This window comes from Thermobia domestica, chromosome 2 (assembly GCF_964235325.1).
Source record: "Thermobia domestica chromosome 2, izTheDome1.hap1.1, whole genome shotgun sequence".
NCBI classification, from domain to species: Eukaryota; Metazoa; Arthropoda; class Insecta; order Zygentoma; family Lepismatidae; genus Thermobia; species Thermobia domestica.
The window spans coordinates 192186832-192199687 of record NC_137455.1 but is presented as its reverse complement, the minus strand read 5'-3'; the positions used below and the strand labels follow the sequence as shown (position 1 = coordinate 192199687).

General features: G+C 35.1%; 1 protein-coding gene across 4 annotated transcripts in view; it reads left to right on the top strand.

The window, feature by feature from the left end:
- The window catches only part of LOC145678331 (non-lysosomal glucosylceramidase), a 111412-nt gene that overhangs the window by 23570 nt on the left and 74986 nt on the right, over window positions 1-12856 (top strand). For all 4 annotated transcript variants that reach the window (XM_081748351.1, XM_081748353.1, XM_081748352.1 and 1 more), the window contains exons 7-10: window positions 824-941; window positions 3694-3829; window positions 9519-9644; window positions 11760-11873. In XM_081748351.1, coding sequence (XP_081604477.1) covers window positions 824-941; window positions 3694-3829; window positions 9519-9644; window positions 11760-11873 — 494 coding nt within the window. The remainder of the gene's footprint in view (window positions 1-823; window positions 942-3693; window positions 3830-9518; window positions 9645-11759; window positions 11874-12856) is intronic.

The following is a 12856-nucleotide window of genomic DNA, read 5'->3' as shown; positions in this document are numbered from 1 at the left end:
CTTTATCATATGGGGCCGCGGTGGGTCAGTGGTAGAGCGTTCACCTCGGGTGTATGGGGTCCTTGGTTTGATTCCAGCTCGCGCCAAGTGGATGAACACTGTGTGTGTGGGTTTTCTGGGGTTCTCCCACTTCCTTCATTCCTTCATTTCATTCGTTTCTCATCACCACCGTCTCCTTTAGCCTAGCCGGCATTAAGCGTTATACGTAAAACTTAAAGATTTCATTTTTCATTTTTATCATATTTCTAATCCCAGTTTTGGAGAGAATACCCGGTACAACAGGTCTTATTGCACATCGCGGATGTATCGTACAGCGAAAATTTTTGAATTCGATTTTTCATTCGGAGTAACAACGGGCTGTGTATGAGTAAAAATATAAAAACTGAATTCAGTTTAGAGCAGTCTAGGAAAAAATTAAAATGTGTACAAAAATATGTATATCGACATTTTTTCCTTGAAATGCTTTGTTAAAATCAAAAACATCAAATAGTGACTTTATTGTGTTCTATTAGTGATTTGAAATCATCTATGTATGCTTTAGAGCTGCTGAAATGGTTTATTTCCTGATTGTATTTTAAGTCCTGATTGTATTGGATCAGTGCAACCGCGTTAATAATTAGCAAATTTGATCGTGAAATGCGCATTCAAAATCCAACGAGTAATTCTGTCCGTTGTCTTTTCTTTTTCAGTTAATAATTTGTATTCGCCAAGATAATTTTAATCACCTAATATTAGTTGCGAAATAATAGGCTTGTGTTTTGCTATAGAATTTTTTATTTTAAGTTTAAAAGTTAACGGAGGTATGTACTTTCTGTACTTTCAGGAGAATAACAAAGTTACAGAAATGCTTAATTTTAATCCAGATGGAGATGGCAAAGAGTTGTGGGATGATTTACTTGAAGACGGTGAATTGAGCTCCTCGGGAAATTCATATAAAACTAGTAAGAATATTGTTGTGCTTTATTAGATTCTTTTGCGAAAGAACTGGTTTAAGCTTATATATATATATATATAAAGCTTCTTAAAACTAAGCTAATTTCTGCATAAAATATTACAGCTATATTAAAATTTGTTTAGAATTTTGTCAATAAACTTCAGTAATCTTCTTATTACATCGTCGTTCTGATTGATATTGTTGCTATCACAATTTTGCTTTTCCATTTTATATTTCAATGCCATCTGTAAAGTGAAGACAGCATGGAAATAGAACGCAAAGAACACATTTTTTATGTGTAATCATTATTGTACTTACGAATGTTGTTCAATGTCCTTTTGTTGTAATGAGCACTAACAACGATGCAATTTTACCAATTCACAAGGAAATGGATGAATTATAAACAGGCAAATACAAAAGTTTAATATAATACTAGTAGTATATTAAAGAAGGTGCACAGTGACTCAGAAGTAGAGCATTCACCTCTGGAGTTACGGATTTCTGAGTGGATTCCAGGCCAAATGAGTTTCTGATGGACAGTCGTGTCCGGGGGGTTTTCTCGGGGCTGTTTCACCCCGCATTCTCACTCAGCCAATTATTTCCTAATCATTCATTTCCATTAGTCATTCGTCTTTAGCCTAAAGGACATGATCATGAGACTTTAATTGAAGATACCAGTTCTTTTTCTTTTCTAATTTGTCATACTGTGCTCTCAAATACATTGAATTTTCTTCTAGTCTTATCAAGATCAGTTGAGAGGAAAAATTACGTGTAAATATACATACTAGACAAAATTTTATGCTGAAGACAAGACATGTGTATTAAAATTCTCTGTAATTATGTGTGTGGACTACTGTTAATCAAGTTTGATACCAAGAAGTTTCATTCTTTGTCTAAATTCTCCATATTTGTATTTAAAATAGGATTTTTTTGTCTGATGAAAAGAGATTCATTTACCTCTTCTCTCTATCGCTGACATCGCTGACAATCTTTATGTAGAACTTGAACTTCTTTGATATTGAGTCTTAGTCTGTGCGTTACGTTAATTGTAAAAATAAACAGTTACGGAAATAGATGTCGCTGCCTGCGCTATCGCCTGCCTGTATAGTGAAGTCCTTAAATAATTGCACGAATATGGTATGGAATTTAGGATGAAAGCAAACATGATAAAATAATTAAGTTTGTTAAATGTGTACAATTAGAGCTTTTAATTAAGCATAGTTTTATTTATACTGTACAACGAGCCGAATGTTCCGGGAAACAACCAGTTTTGATAGCAACCTAAAGAGCATCATTTTATTTCTTAATCCTAGGACCAATTTCGTTTAGATATGTCTTTGTATGTATTGACACACATTTGCATTTGACCCCGTATAAGAACGTCTGGTTTTGAAACTCAGTGGGGATGATTTAATTCACAGTTCACAGCCGAAGGATTTGCTGGTACGGACTAGCACTCAGGCTTAGCAGGGCTTCCCGGAAATTTTTGAAAGTTGACCCTTATGAAATTGCTGTCTTAGGTATTTTTAAATGAAATTAGAGTATTTTTTCGTGTTTTTTTCTTTTCTTCTTATTTTGAATGAATATTATGTTATTCTTAAAAATATATATATATATATATATATATATATATATATATATATATATATATATATATATATATATATATATATATATATATACATATATATATGGAGGCGTAAGTAGGGAGGTTTTAGGGAACATCAGATTTTAGTTCTTGCCACTCCATTTTGAACGCTGACCATATGGTATAAAAGGTGTGAAAAATTTTAGGTGAAAATAAACGGAAAAGCACTTGTTCAACTTGTCATTTTAAAAAGAAACAGTCACCTTATCGAAAAAAAAAAAAATAAATAAATAAATAAATAAATAAAAAAAAAAAAACTGAAAAGGATTTTACCTCTTTCGATTCTCAGTGCCACAATACTGGAATTTTAACTTGCTTTCATCCTTGGTAAAGTCTCTGCCCAAACTTATATCCTCCCCATCCCCTACTGTCATTTAAAAAATACGAGAAATATTAGAATTTCTTTTGTTGTTGTTGTTGTTTTCTTTCTTTTTTTTTCTATTCATATTGTGTCGTACGATGATACTCATTCAATATCCTCATCATAAATATTCTACTAAAACCAGTTTTTAAAGGCACAACAAAAGAAATTGCTAAGTTCAACACTCACTTAAAAATGCATTTGTAAACTAATCAAGAACAATGAAAGTATTTTCTAATCAACATATTGAGAGTAGTCAATCCGTATAAGGAGCCAATCCAAATTATAGGGATTGACTATTCTGAATGATAATGGTAATTTGATTCTGTATGTAAATTGGATAAAATACTTTTACGTTCTTGATTAGTTTACATATGCATTTTCTGAGTGAGTGTTGAAGTTCTTAGGTTTTTGTTTTCTGTGCTTTTAAGGAGTTGTTTTAGTGGAATATCTGCGATGAAGATATTGAATAAATAACACATAAAAATCCACTGGATTTAATATTCAATGGGGAAATTCATCTGACGAAGATGCCAGCATCACATGTGGCATTGATGAAACGATTAGCATTTTTAAGAAAAATCGCGAAGGTACAAGAGAATTATTTGTTTTCTTTTCAAAAAGTAGCTTAACATGGAAGATGGGAAAATAATTACGATTGCATATAAAATAAAAGTGTATGTTGAGTGCAGCATTAGAAGCCAATCAAATACATCAAGAGTAAAATGATTTTTTTCTACTTTGCATTAGGAAAAGGTGAAGGTATAGCATGTGCAGTATGCATTAAATGCTCTGTGGCTCCAAAACATCGAGAACAAGCTACGTTTGCTCTTGTTTGGGATATGCCGAAGATTCATTTCTCGGGGAAAGGCAAGGAGTATTACAGGTATTTCATTTAATAATCTATTTAAAGAAAAGATACTCTTTTCAAGTTTTTTTTTCTTTCTTTCGTATATCTATCAAAAGAATAAAAATAAGTTGCAAAATATACAATATATATAGTCACATGTAGTCTAATAGATCAAATTATTAGGTTTCTAAAGCAGGTATTAAGGAGTTTTACAAGGTTTATTTACCAGTTTCTTCGATGTAAGGTTGTCTATTTATAATATATATGTACAACAGTCAAACATAGTATTCCACACTAGAAGAAAATAGTTAAGATAATTCTTTAAACAGCAGGTGAACGTACATATTATCTTATACAATATCTTTCTAGATGTGTATATGTGTAGGATAAAACCAAATACAGATGGACTGCACGGCATTTATATTTCGTAAAGACTCTGCAAATATAATAACAGTATTCTTTTTTCATCTAAATGATACACAGAACTCCCATATGCAAAACGTGCATACTTTGAACTACCTAAATTCAATATCCATTCTTGCTGGTAGGATTGAACATACTTCCGCTGTTTCGCATTCGTGTGGGCAAGGAAGCGATTGATGGTTACTAAGGTACTTTTTAGTACCGAGTCTTAATAACCCCATCGGCAATCGAAACCTTGGATAACACGCTCATATGCCAATTGGCCACAAAGAGGTGAAAGAAAAGCAAACTATAAAGTGATCATAATGAGTTTCATATGTACTTGTATCATTAGAAGAGAGTACGTTACTTGTTTACAATGAACTCAGATTATTTTGCAAGAAAATCTGTTTTTTTTTTTTTGTTTTTTTTTTTTTTTTTTTTTTTACGAAATTGATTGTGGAACTTTGTTCTCAATTTTTCAAGCTACCATTGAATTCCCAGCGTTTTCTTGGCATATTTCAACCCTAATAATGTGTATTGAAAAGCCTCTAAGAAATATGCGCCATATTTAGCGAAAATCGTATAAGTTGAACGAAATTTATTGTGGACAGTGATTTGTTATCACCATTATGCATATGCGAAAAAACATGCAAGTTAGGATTTAATGTACCTAGCTACATCTTTTTAACCTTCCTATTCTTGCTTGACTTCAACAGAAACAGTAGGCCTGTTCGGTAAATCTCAAGAGAAGTACTTGGAAAATTTCATAGTTGGATATATATTACGAAAGTTACTATAGAATAGGCAACAAGCACAAAAATATAGGTCATGTGAAATGCATGTTCGCTTATGCTTAAGTAGATGTATATATATATATCGGGTGTTGCAAAATAAGTGTTACAACTCTTGGGAGGTGACTCCTGCCACTGAGACAAGAAAAAAAGTTATCTTCAACTTTTTGCTATCGGACATAGTTTCAGATCTACAAGTAGCCGAAAGCGTGGGAAAATGACTTTCGGACGCCAATAATTCGGAAACTATCCAACATAAAGAGGGCGGGTAAAAAATTCACTGAAGAAGTCATACCTGTTCTATTGAATTTTGGATGTTTCACAATCCTACCGTGCACGCGCAAGGGATTCCCCAAAGGAACGTAGGGAGTCCCGGATAATTGCCAAATGAAACTTGATCTAAATGGATATGAATTGATAGGCTTTCTACCAGGTAACAATAATTCGTTTGTCTTAAGTCGATATCTGGAACAAATACAAAATGGCGGACACATTCATGCCCGTTGTGTGTGGTTGCATAATCGCCAGGTACGGATGCTGGCCAACAGTGACGTTCTGAGTATTAAGTATAGCGAATTTGTACTCAAATGCTCTATAAAGACATCTGGAGCGTCGGTAGAGCACAACAGATGAAGCAGGGTGATTCACATGTGTGGAAACACTTAACGAAAAATGCCCAGAAATGCACTCATACTCAGTAAACGTGAGCTCAAAGCGTCGGAAATGTAAGGATTAGCATCAAGAACATGAAAGCCATTGCCAATTCACCAATAATATTCCCTCAAACCGATGCAATATGATGTGCACGGTTGCATACCAATAAGGATGCAACTGAGGCCAAGTTCAAATTGTGCAATTGGACTCACAAAGAAACTGGGTAAACTAAAGGAATGTCACTAGTGGGATCGCATGATCGATATTGAAATGTGGCCAATGTGTGTGTTGATATCAACATGTAGCTGATGGACAAATGTCAACATGTCCCACTAGTGCTGGGACACCGTCTCACGTGCAAAAACTAGGAAAATAACGTACTTTCTGCTATTACATCTGGTGCACCTTTTGGTAGAACGTAACTAGAACATGATTGTATCAATGTCCCCTTTGTTTGGGACATTGTCCCACAGTCGACACACATGAAAAGAAATCTCTTAATGCATGGTTCAAATTCTGATTGAGCGTAAAAATAACAAACTTATATCATGTCTCACGTCTTCTGAGACATATGACGTACTTGAAATATAGGAAAATACCTCCAGAAATTCGTATCTTACACACAGTGCACATGCCAAGATAAAGACGAAAATGAACCGATTTGTCACATTTAACACTATAGCTGGAACACCGTACATATGGAAAATAAAACGACATGAGAAATAGTAAGAAACGTCTTAAAGCTCTGATTGTTTACAACTGTGCAGTAGGAGTAAGAAAAGAAAACATACAAGTATGTCGGGAGGCTGTACAAGAGGGCTTGCCAAACAAAGTGGGTACTCCTCAAAGTAATGAATACAGAGAAAGTGAGGCTCCTTCGAATCTCAGGGCTAGAGCGTTCGCTTTTGCTTGCGTGGTCGCAGTTTCCAATCCTACTGGGAGCCCACGGCCTCAGATTCAAGACCCGAGTAGTTACTTTTCTATTTTTCGCACGTAGGACGATGTCCCAGCAGTAGTGGGACATGCTGACATTTGTTCATTAGCTACATGTTGATAACAACACACACATTGGCCACATTTCAACATCGATCATGCGATCCCACTAGTGACATTCCTTTAGTTTATCCAATTTCTTACTGAGTCCAATTGCACCATTTGAACTTGGCCTCAGTTGTTGCATTCTTATTGGTATGCAAACGTGCACATCATATTGCATCGGTTTGAAGGAATATTATTGGTGAATTGGCAATGGCTTTCATGTTTTTACGCTAATCCTTACATTTCCGACGCTTTGAACTCACGTTTACTGAGTATGAGTGCATTTCTGGGCATTTTTCGTTGTGTTTCCACACATGTGAATCACCCTGCTTCATCTGTTATGCTCTACCGACGCTCCAGATGTCTTTATAGAGCATTTGAGTACAAATTCGCTACAATTAATACTCAGAACGTCACTGTTGGCCAGCATCCGTACCTGGCGATTATGCAACCACACACAACGGGCATGAATGTGTCCGCCATCTTGTATTTGTTCCAGATATCGACTTAAGACAAACGAATTATTGTTACCTGGTAGAAAGCCTATCAATTCATATCCATTTAGACCAAGTTTCATTTGGCAATTATCCGGGACTCCCTACGTTCCTTTGGGGAATCCCTTGCGCGTGCACGGTAGGATTGTGAAACATCCAAAATTCAATAGAACAGGTATGACTTCTTCAGTGAATTTTTTACCCGCCCTCTTTATGTTGGATAGTTTCCTAACTATTGGCGTCCGAAAGTCATTTTCCCACGCTTTCGGCACCTTGTAGATCTGAAACTATGTCCGATAGCAGAAAGTTGAAGAGAACTTTTTTTCTTGTCTCAGTGGCAGGAGTCACCTCCCAAGAGTTGTAACACTTATTTTGCAACACCCGATATATATATATATATATATATATATATATATATATATATATATATATATATATATATATATATATATATATATGTATGTATATATATATATATGTATGTATGTATATATATATATATGTATGTATGTATATATATATATATATGTTTCGTGTGTTCTATAAATGGCGCCCATGGACCACAGAGCACTATTCTACAAGTCAAAATAAAGCGAAAATGTTATATGATGAAATGTTCTCCGGGGCCTCTTTCAGCCGCTATGGGAAACCAAAATTTCATTATGTGGCAACATCGTATATTAACTTTGAACCATTAGCATTGTACTCTAAAAATCCATCAAACAGTTACATCGATTGTTAAGGTAATAAATGGTGCTAGTGTCAATGTCTATGACTATAACTGTCATTGGTAAGAATTGGTTATATATAGGTGCTCCTGTGATGGTTTGTCCCTTACTAGCATAATCTGTCAGCACCACATCATGGCAGTCCTAGAAAACACTCAGCGTCGCTTTTCCGATAGTTAGTTCTTCGTCTTTTTCGCTTGTGACGAATCTGCGTGTTTGCATTTCTTGCTTCTTTTTCTCGAGGTCATAGTGGTACACCGAGCATTCGTCCATGGTGACTAGTCATCTAGATTGGTCTGACACAGCTGCAACATTTCCGCTGCGCATCGGATTGGCGGGTATTTTGAATAGGTATGAGCAGTTGTGGAACCTAGCGGGCGGCGACCTTTGTCATGTGCAAACTGTTGTACAAGATGTTGAAAACTGATCCATAACTGATTTTCACTTTTTCCACTATCGCATCGATTGTTATGCGCTAGTCTGCGAGCACTAGTGTCTCTACTTCTCTTGCGATTCCCGGATTTTCACAGAGAGATGGCCTGCCACTTCGTTCTTCATTATTCAGATTTGTCTGACTATACTGGAGACGTGTGCGCCACGCAGCCACTGTGACATATGATGGTGCATTGTTCCCATACACTTCTACGAGTTCAGCATTTATTCTTGCAGCGTTCTTACAATTCAAATGCAGAAAACGAATTTCCACACGATACTCCACTTTATCAATAGAGTGAGTGCATCATTTTCTTTAGACTTCTCTAGCGGCGTGCAACAGTACTGTGTCGCGGGAATTTCAGTGTGTACCAGGACTACAGATATATATCTGCAAAGAAAAAAAAAAAAAGGTAAGCAACTTGATTTTTTCGAGATGATGATTAAAATTTTATCACCACCTCTTGTATATATATATATAACCATACTGTGCAGTTTCATCTTGATAGTTTCACAGTGAAAAGATTGATGAGGGTATAGTTCAGTATCAGTTTCATTTTAATGAGTGGTGTAGTTACAATACAGCATAAATTTTTAGGTTTACAAAAATAAAATTCCTTTCTCTCGATTTTCTCGAACTTCGCTGAAGGATTTACATTTCACATATATAATAATTGTGTTCAGCTCAGTGAGATCTATCGAGTGGTGTATGTCTCATTTTTTGACTTGTTTTTTTTTTTTTTTAATTTGTTAAATGTCAATATTGTAGAAGTTATCACTTTTTTTCAGTATATCGAGCATTTGTTAATAGTGGTACTATTTTTTCGTTTCTAATAAACAAGAGTTGAATGTTTTTATCACCTAAACTCCATGACTTTATAGTTCACCACAAAGAAGTTTGGCGATCGTCCGTTAGTTGTGAGATGTGTGTCAGCTGCCTCTCGTCGTTCTAGACCAGAGTTCACTACCTTTTTAAGCCAGAAATTTTCTCTATTACCTCACTTTGTTCTGCCGTCATTGAAAATTCTATTCTTCGACTGGAAATTGAATCCAAAAGCATTCCGATGTGCTTAAAATTCATGGTATAGGAATAAAGAAAAACAAAAATAAATTACTAAGAGATTACAAATATGAAAATAAAAATTCACCTTTATATTGTGACTGATTTGAGTATTTCTTGCAGATATTATACAAAGTTTTTTGGTAGAGCTGGTGGTGCTGGTCCTGCAATAGCTCTGTATGCGTTCGAAAATTGTAAAAAATGGGAACGTGAAATAGATGAGTGGCAAGACTCCGTATTAAGTGATAAGTAAGTATTGTTTAATTTTGAATTAAAACTCAAACATATACGTTTGAGAGTCATAAAATTTATTCCTGAATATAAATTTTAGCTGATTTAAAGTGGTAATTTGCATAAATTAAAGATAACAATAAATAAATGGTAATGGAAGCTGTAGGATACATGTTTGAAAATAAAATACTAGTAACTTTGTATCCATATAGAAGTTAATCTTCTTTAAATTATTTCAGTAGTCTCTGTGACTTTCTTCACTAAGTTCTTAAATTGCTAGGCTAGAACTATTGTAGATCCTCTCTTCTGAAATAGTCCTAAGATGAGGGGGATTCACTCTGGCGTAGCAGTTCAAGAGATTACTGTTATTAGCAGAGACTACAAAAATAATTTAAAGAAGAATAACTTTTTTTTTTTTTTTTTAACCAAGAAAAGACTAGTAGTATTTCATTAATTAATAAATAAATGGATTGTAATCTGTTTTACGAGTGGTTGATTGACGTATTTTATCTTCTGATTTTTTAAAGACTTCTAAACTATACTATGTATAAGTGTCGGAAGTGATATAGACCTGCTTTGTCCGTCTCTCGACAGGTATCAGAGCAAAACCGGTAAGAAGTCGGGATGGCGGTTTTTGCAATCGATTCAGTGTTCCAAGGTTAGGTTTAATCTCCTTTGTTAACTCTCTATTCAAACCAGAAGTGGTTCAAATTAGTTTTTCCGGTTTCAACGTTTATCGCCATGAAACGAAAACAGTAACATAACAAGAAGCATTTTTTTTCAAACGATTCAGCGTTCCAAGATAATGTACTATGTCTATTCTGAAAACTACCAAAACCGGAAGTGATTGACATTTGTTACTGCTTCCGGTTTCAATATTATTTTCATAGAGCAAAAACGGTAAGAGATATCGAGATGCAGTTTTTGCAATTGATTCAGCGTCCCAAGAATAGGCTCCATCTCCCCCGTTAACCCTCTGTTCAAATCGGTTAAAATAAACCATTTTCGGTTTCAACATTTATCTCTATAGAAGAAAATTGTATTAGATAGCGATAAGCGGTTTTATGCAAACGATTCAGGCTGTCAAAAGAACATACCATCACAACCCGCAACTCTCGACCAAACCAGAAGTGGAAGTGATTGAAATTTACTAGTACTTACGGTTTCAATATTAATTTCCATGGAGCAAAAAGGTAAGATATATTGAGATGCAGGTTTTCTGCAATCTATTCAGCTTCTTAATAGTAGATTGTATCTCCTTCCGTAACCATCTATTCAAACCGGAAGTGGTTCAACTTAACGATTTTCGTTTTCAACTTTCGTCATCGTAGAACAAAAACAGTAACGCATAGCGAGTAATGGATTTCTGATACGGATTCAGCGTCCGAGGAATAGATTCTATCTTTGATGTTATTAATCTATTGCAACTAGTAATACATGTACTACTTAAAATTTGAGTATTGAATTGACATAGTTTGGAAGTATATCTAGTGTCACACTGAAACGAAACTGACTTTTTCTAATTTTGTTGTTTTATGAACAGTTAATTATTTTTGTAACATAATACCGAATATCAGTTTTATTTTCGATTGAAAACATCACGTAACTTCTACCGGAAAGAAATGCCTAATAGAATCTATTAAAAAGTGGGGGAGGAGGGCATAACGTTCATAAAATCGAATTATGTTAGTTGATCATAATAAATAGAAAAAAGAACAGTTATTAGCTATCACTGTGATAAGAGATTACACCATAAAGTAGTTTCTTCCTTATTAAATTTCTTTTCCCAGTAATTTAAGGTCGAATAGTTTAATTTTGCATAAATTGTATGGTTTTATGTAGCTAAAAAATTGCGTGTTAATTTTAGGACAGCGACTGTTGTGTTTCAATCGACCAGTTCGATAATTCAGAAGTTACTGGAAAAGGGTCAATAAATATTGTTTTTATCCTTTCTATCATTTATAATTAGTAATTTTTTTATAACAAATATGTACTTTAAAAAAAATAATTCACATACACACACTCGCATAGTTTAAATAAGTGAATATGGAAAACATTTCGCCATACTGTGGAAAAGTCCAATAGTTACCATTTTACAGTAAAATTTACTGTGATATTATTTCTTATACGCAGGGACCTTCCTGATTGGTACAAAAGTGCTCTTTTCAATGAATTGTATTATATTTCCGATGGAGGATCTGTTTGGCTAGATGTAGGTGCTGAGTTTACGAACGACAAAGATCCAAGGTATGTTTAGTGTTCCGTAGAATAATATGCAAGTATTGGTGTAGATATTTTTTCTGTATGAGTATTTATCAAATGTATTGAAAATTGAAAATCTAATGAACGAATAATTGATTGGTTGATTTGTGATTACGTCCTTTGCAGCAGTGAGGCTAGATAGAACTTGACTTGTAGTTTAAAGTAGGATCTGAAGCACTGCAGTGTGTTCGATGGTTCCACCGGGAATCATACCCAGGACCTCGTGCACCAAAGAAACGTACTTTAGTCATTAAATATGTATTTCTTTGTAAGCACACCGGACCAAAATAGTTACATCCAACGGCTATCACCGCCTCTGACCTGGATACCGCCTGATTCTGTTTGGAACTGACTCCGCGAGATGTTGCAGATATGCCACATTGATGTGATTACTCGCAGATGTCCGTTTCTGCATTTCATCCGCTAATCCAAATAGTCCCATAGAGCTTAAATTGGATTGGCGACTTTGTGGGTCAGACCAAGTGTGGCAAGGTGTGCCTGAATATTCCTCAAATAACGTCCAAGTGCTTTGAGCTCTATTAACACAATATTTGCCATCTTGGAAGATTTGAGTATCCACTGCATATTCATCATGAAGATGTTGGAGAAAGGGGAATACGTGTCAATAAGAATGATTCTATTTAAATACACATGTTGATTCTTGTTCACATTCACTTGTGTGGTGGGTACAAATCAAGATACGGAAAACCTCCATACCATCACAGTACCTCATCTATCTTCCGCTATACTCACCACACACTGCGCGTAAAATATTTTATTAGGCTGTCGGTGTACTCAAGGCCTTGCATCATTGGAATACACAACTCGTCGGACAACTCTACACGTTTCCAGTCTGCTATAGTCCAGTCCCTCTGTTCTTCAGTCCATTGAAGACGTACAGCTTCATGAACTGCAGTGTGAATTGGCCCCTTTCGTGGTACTTAACTCCGGTAAGGGATCGTATTCCA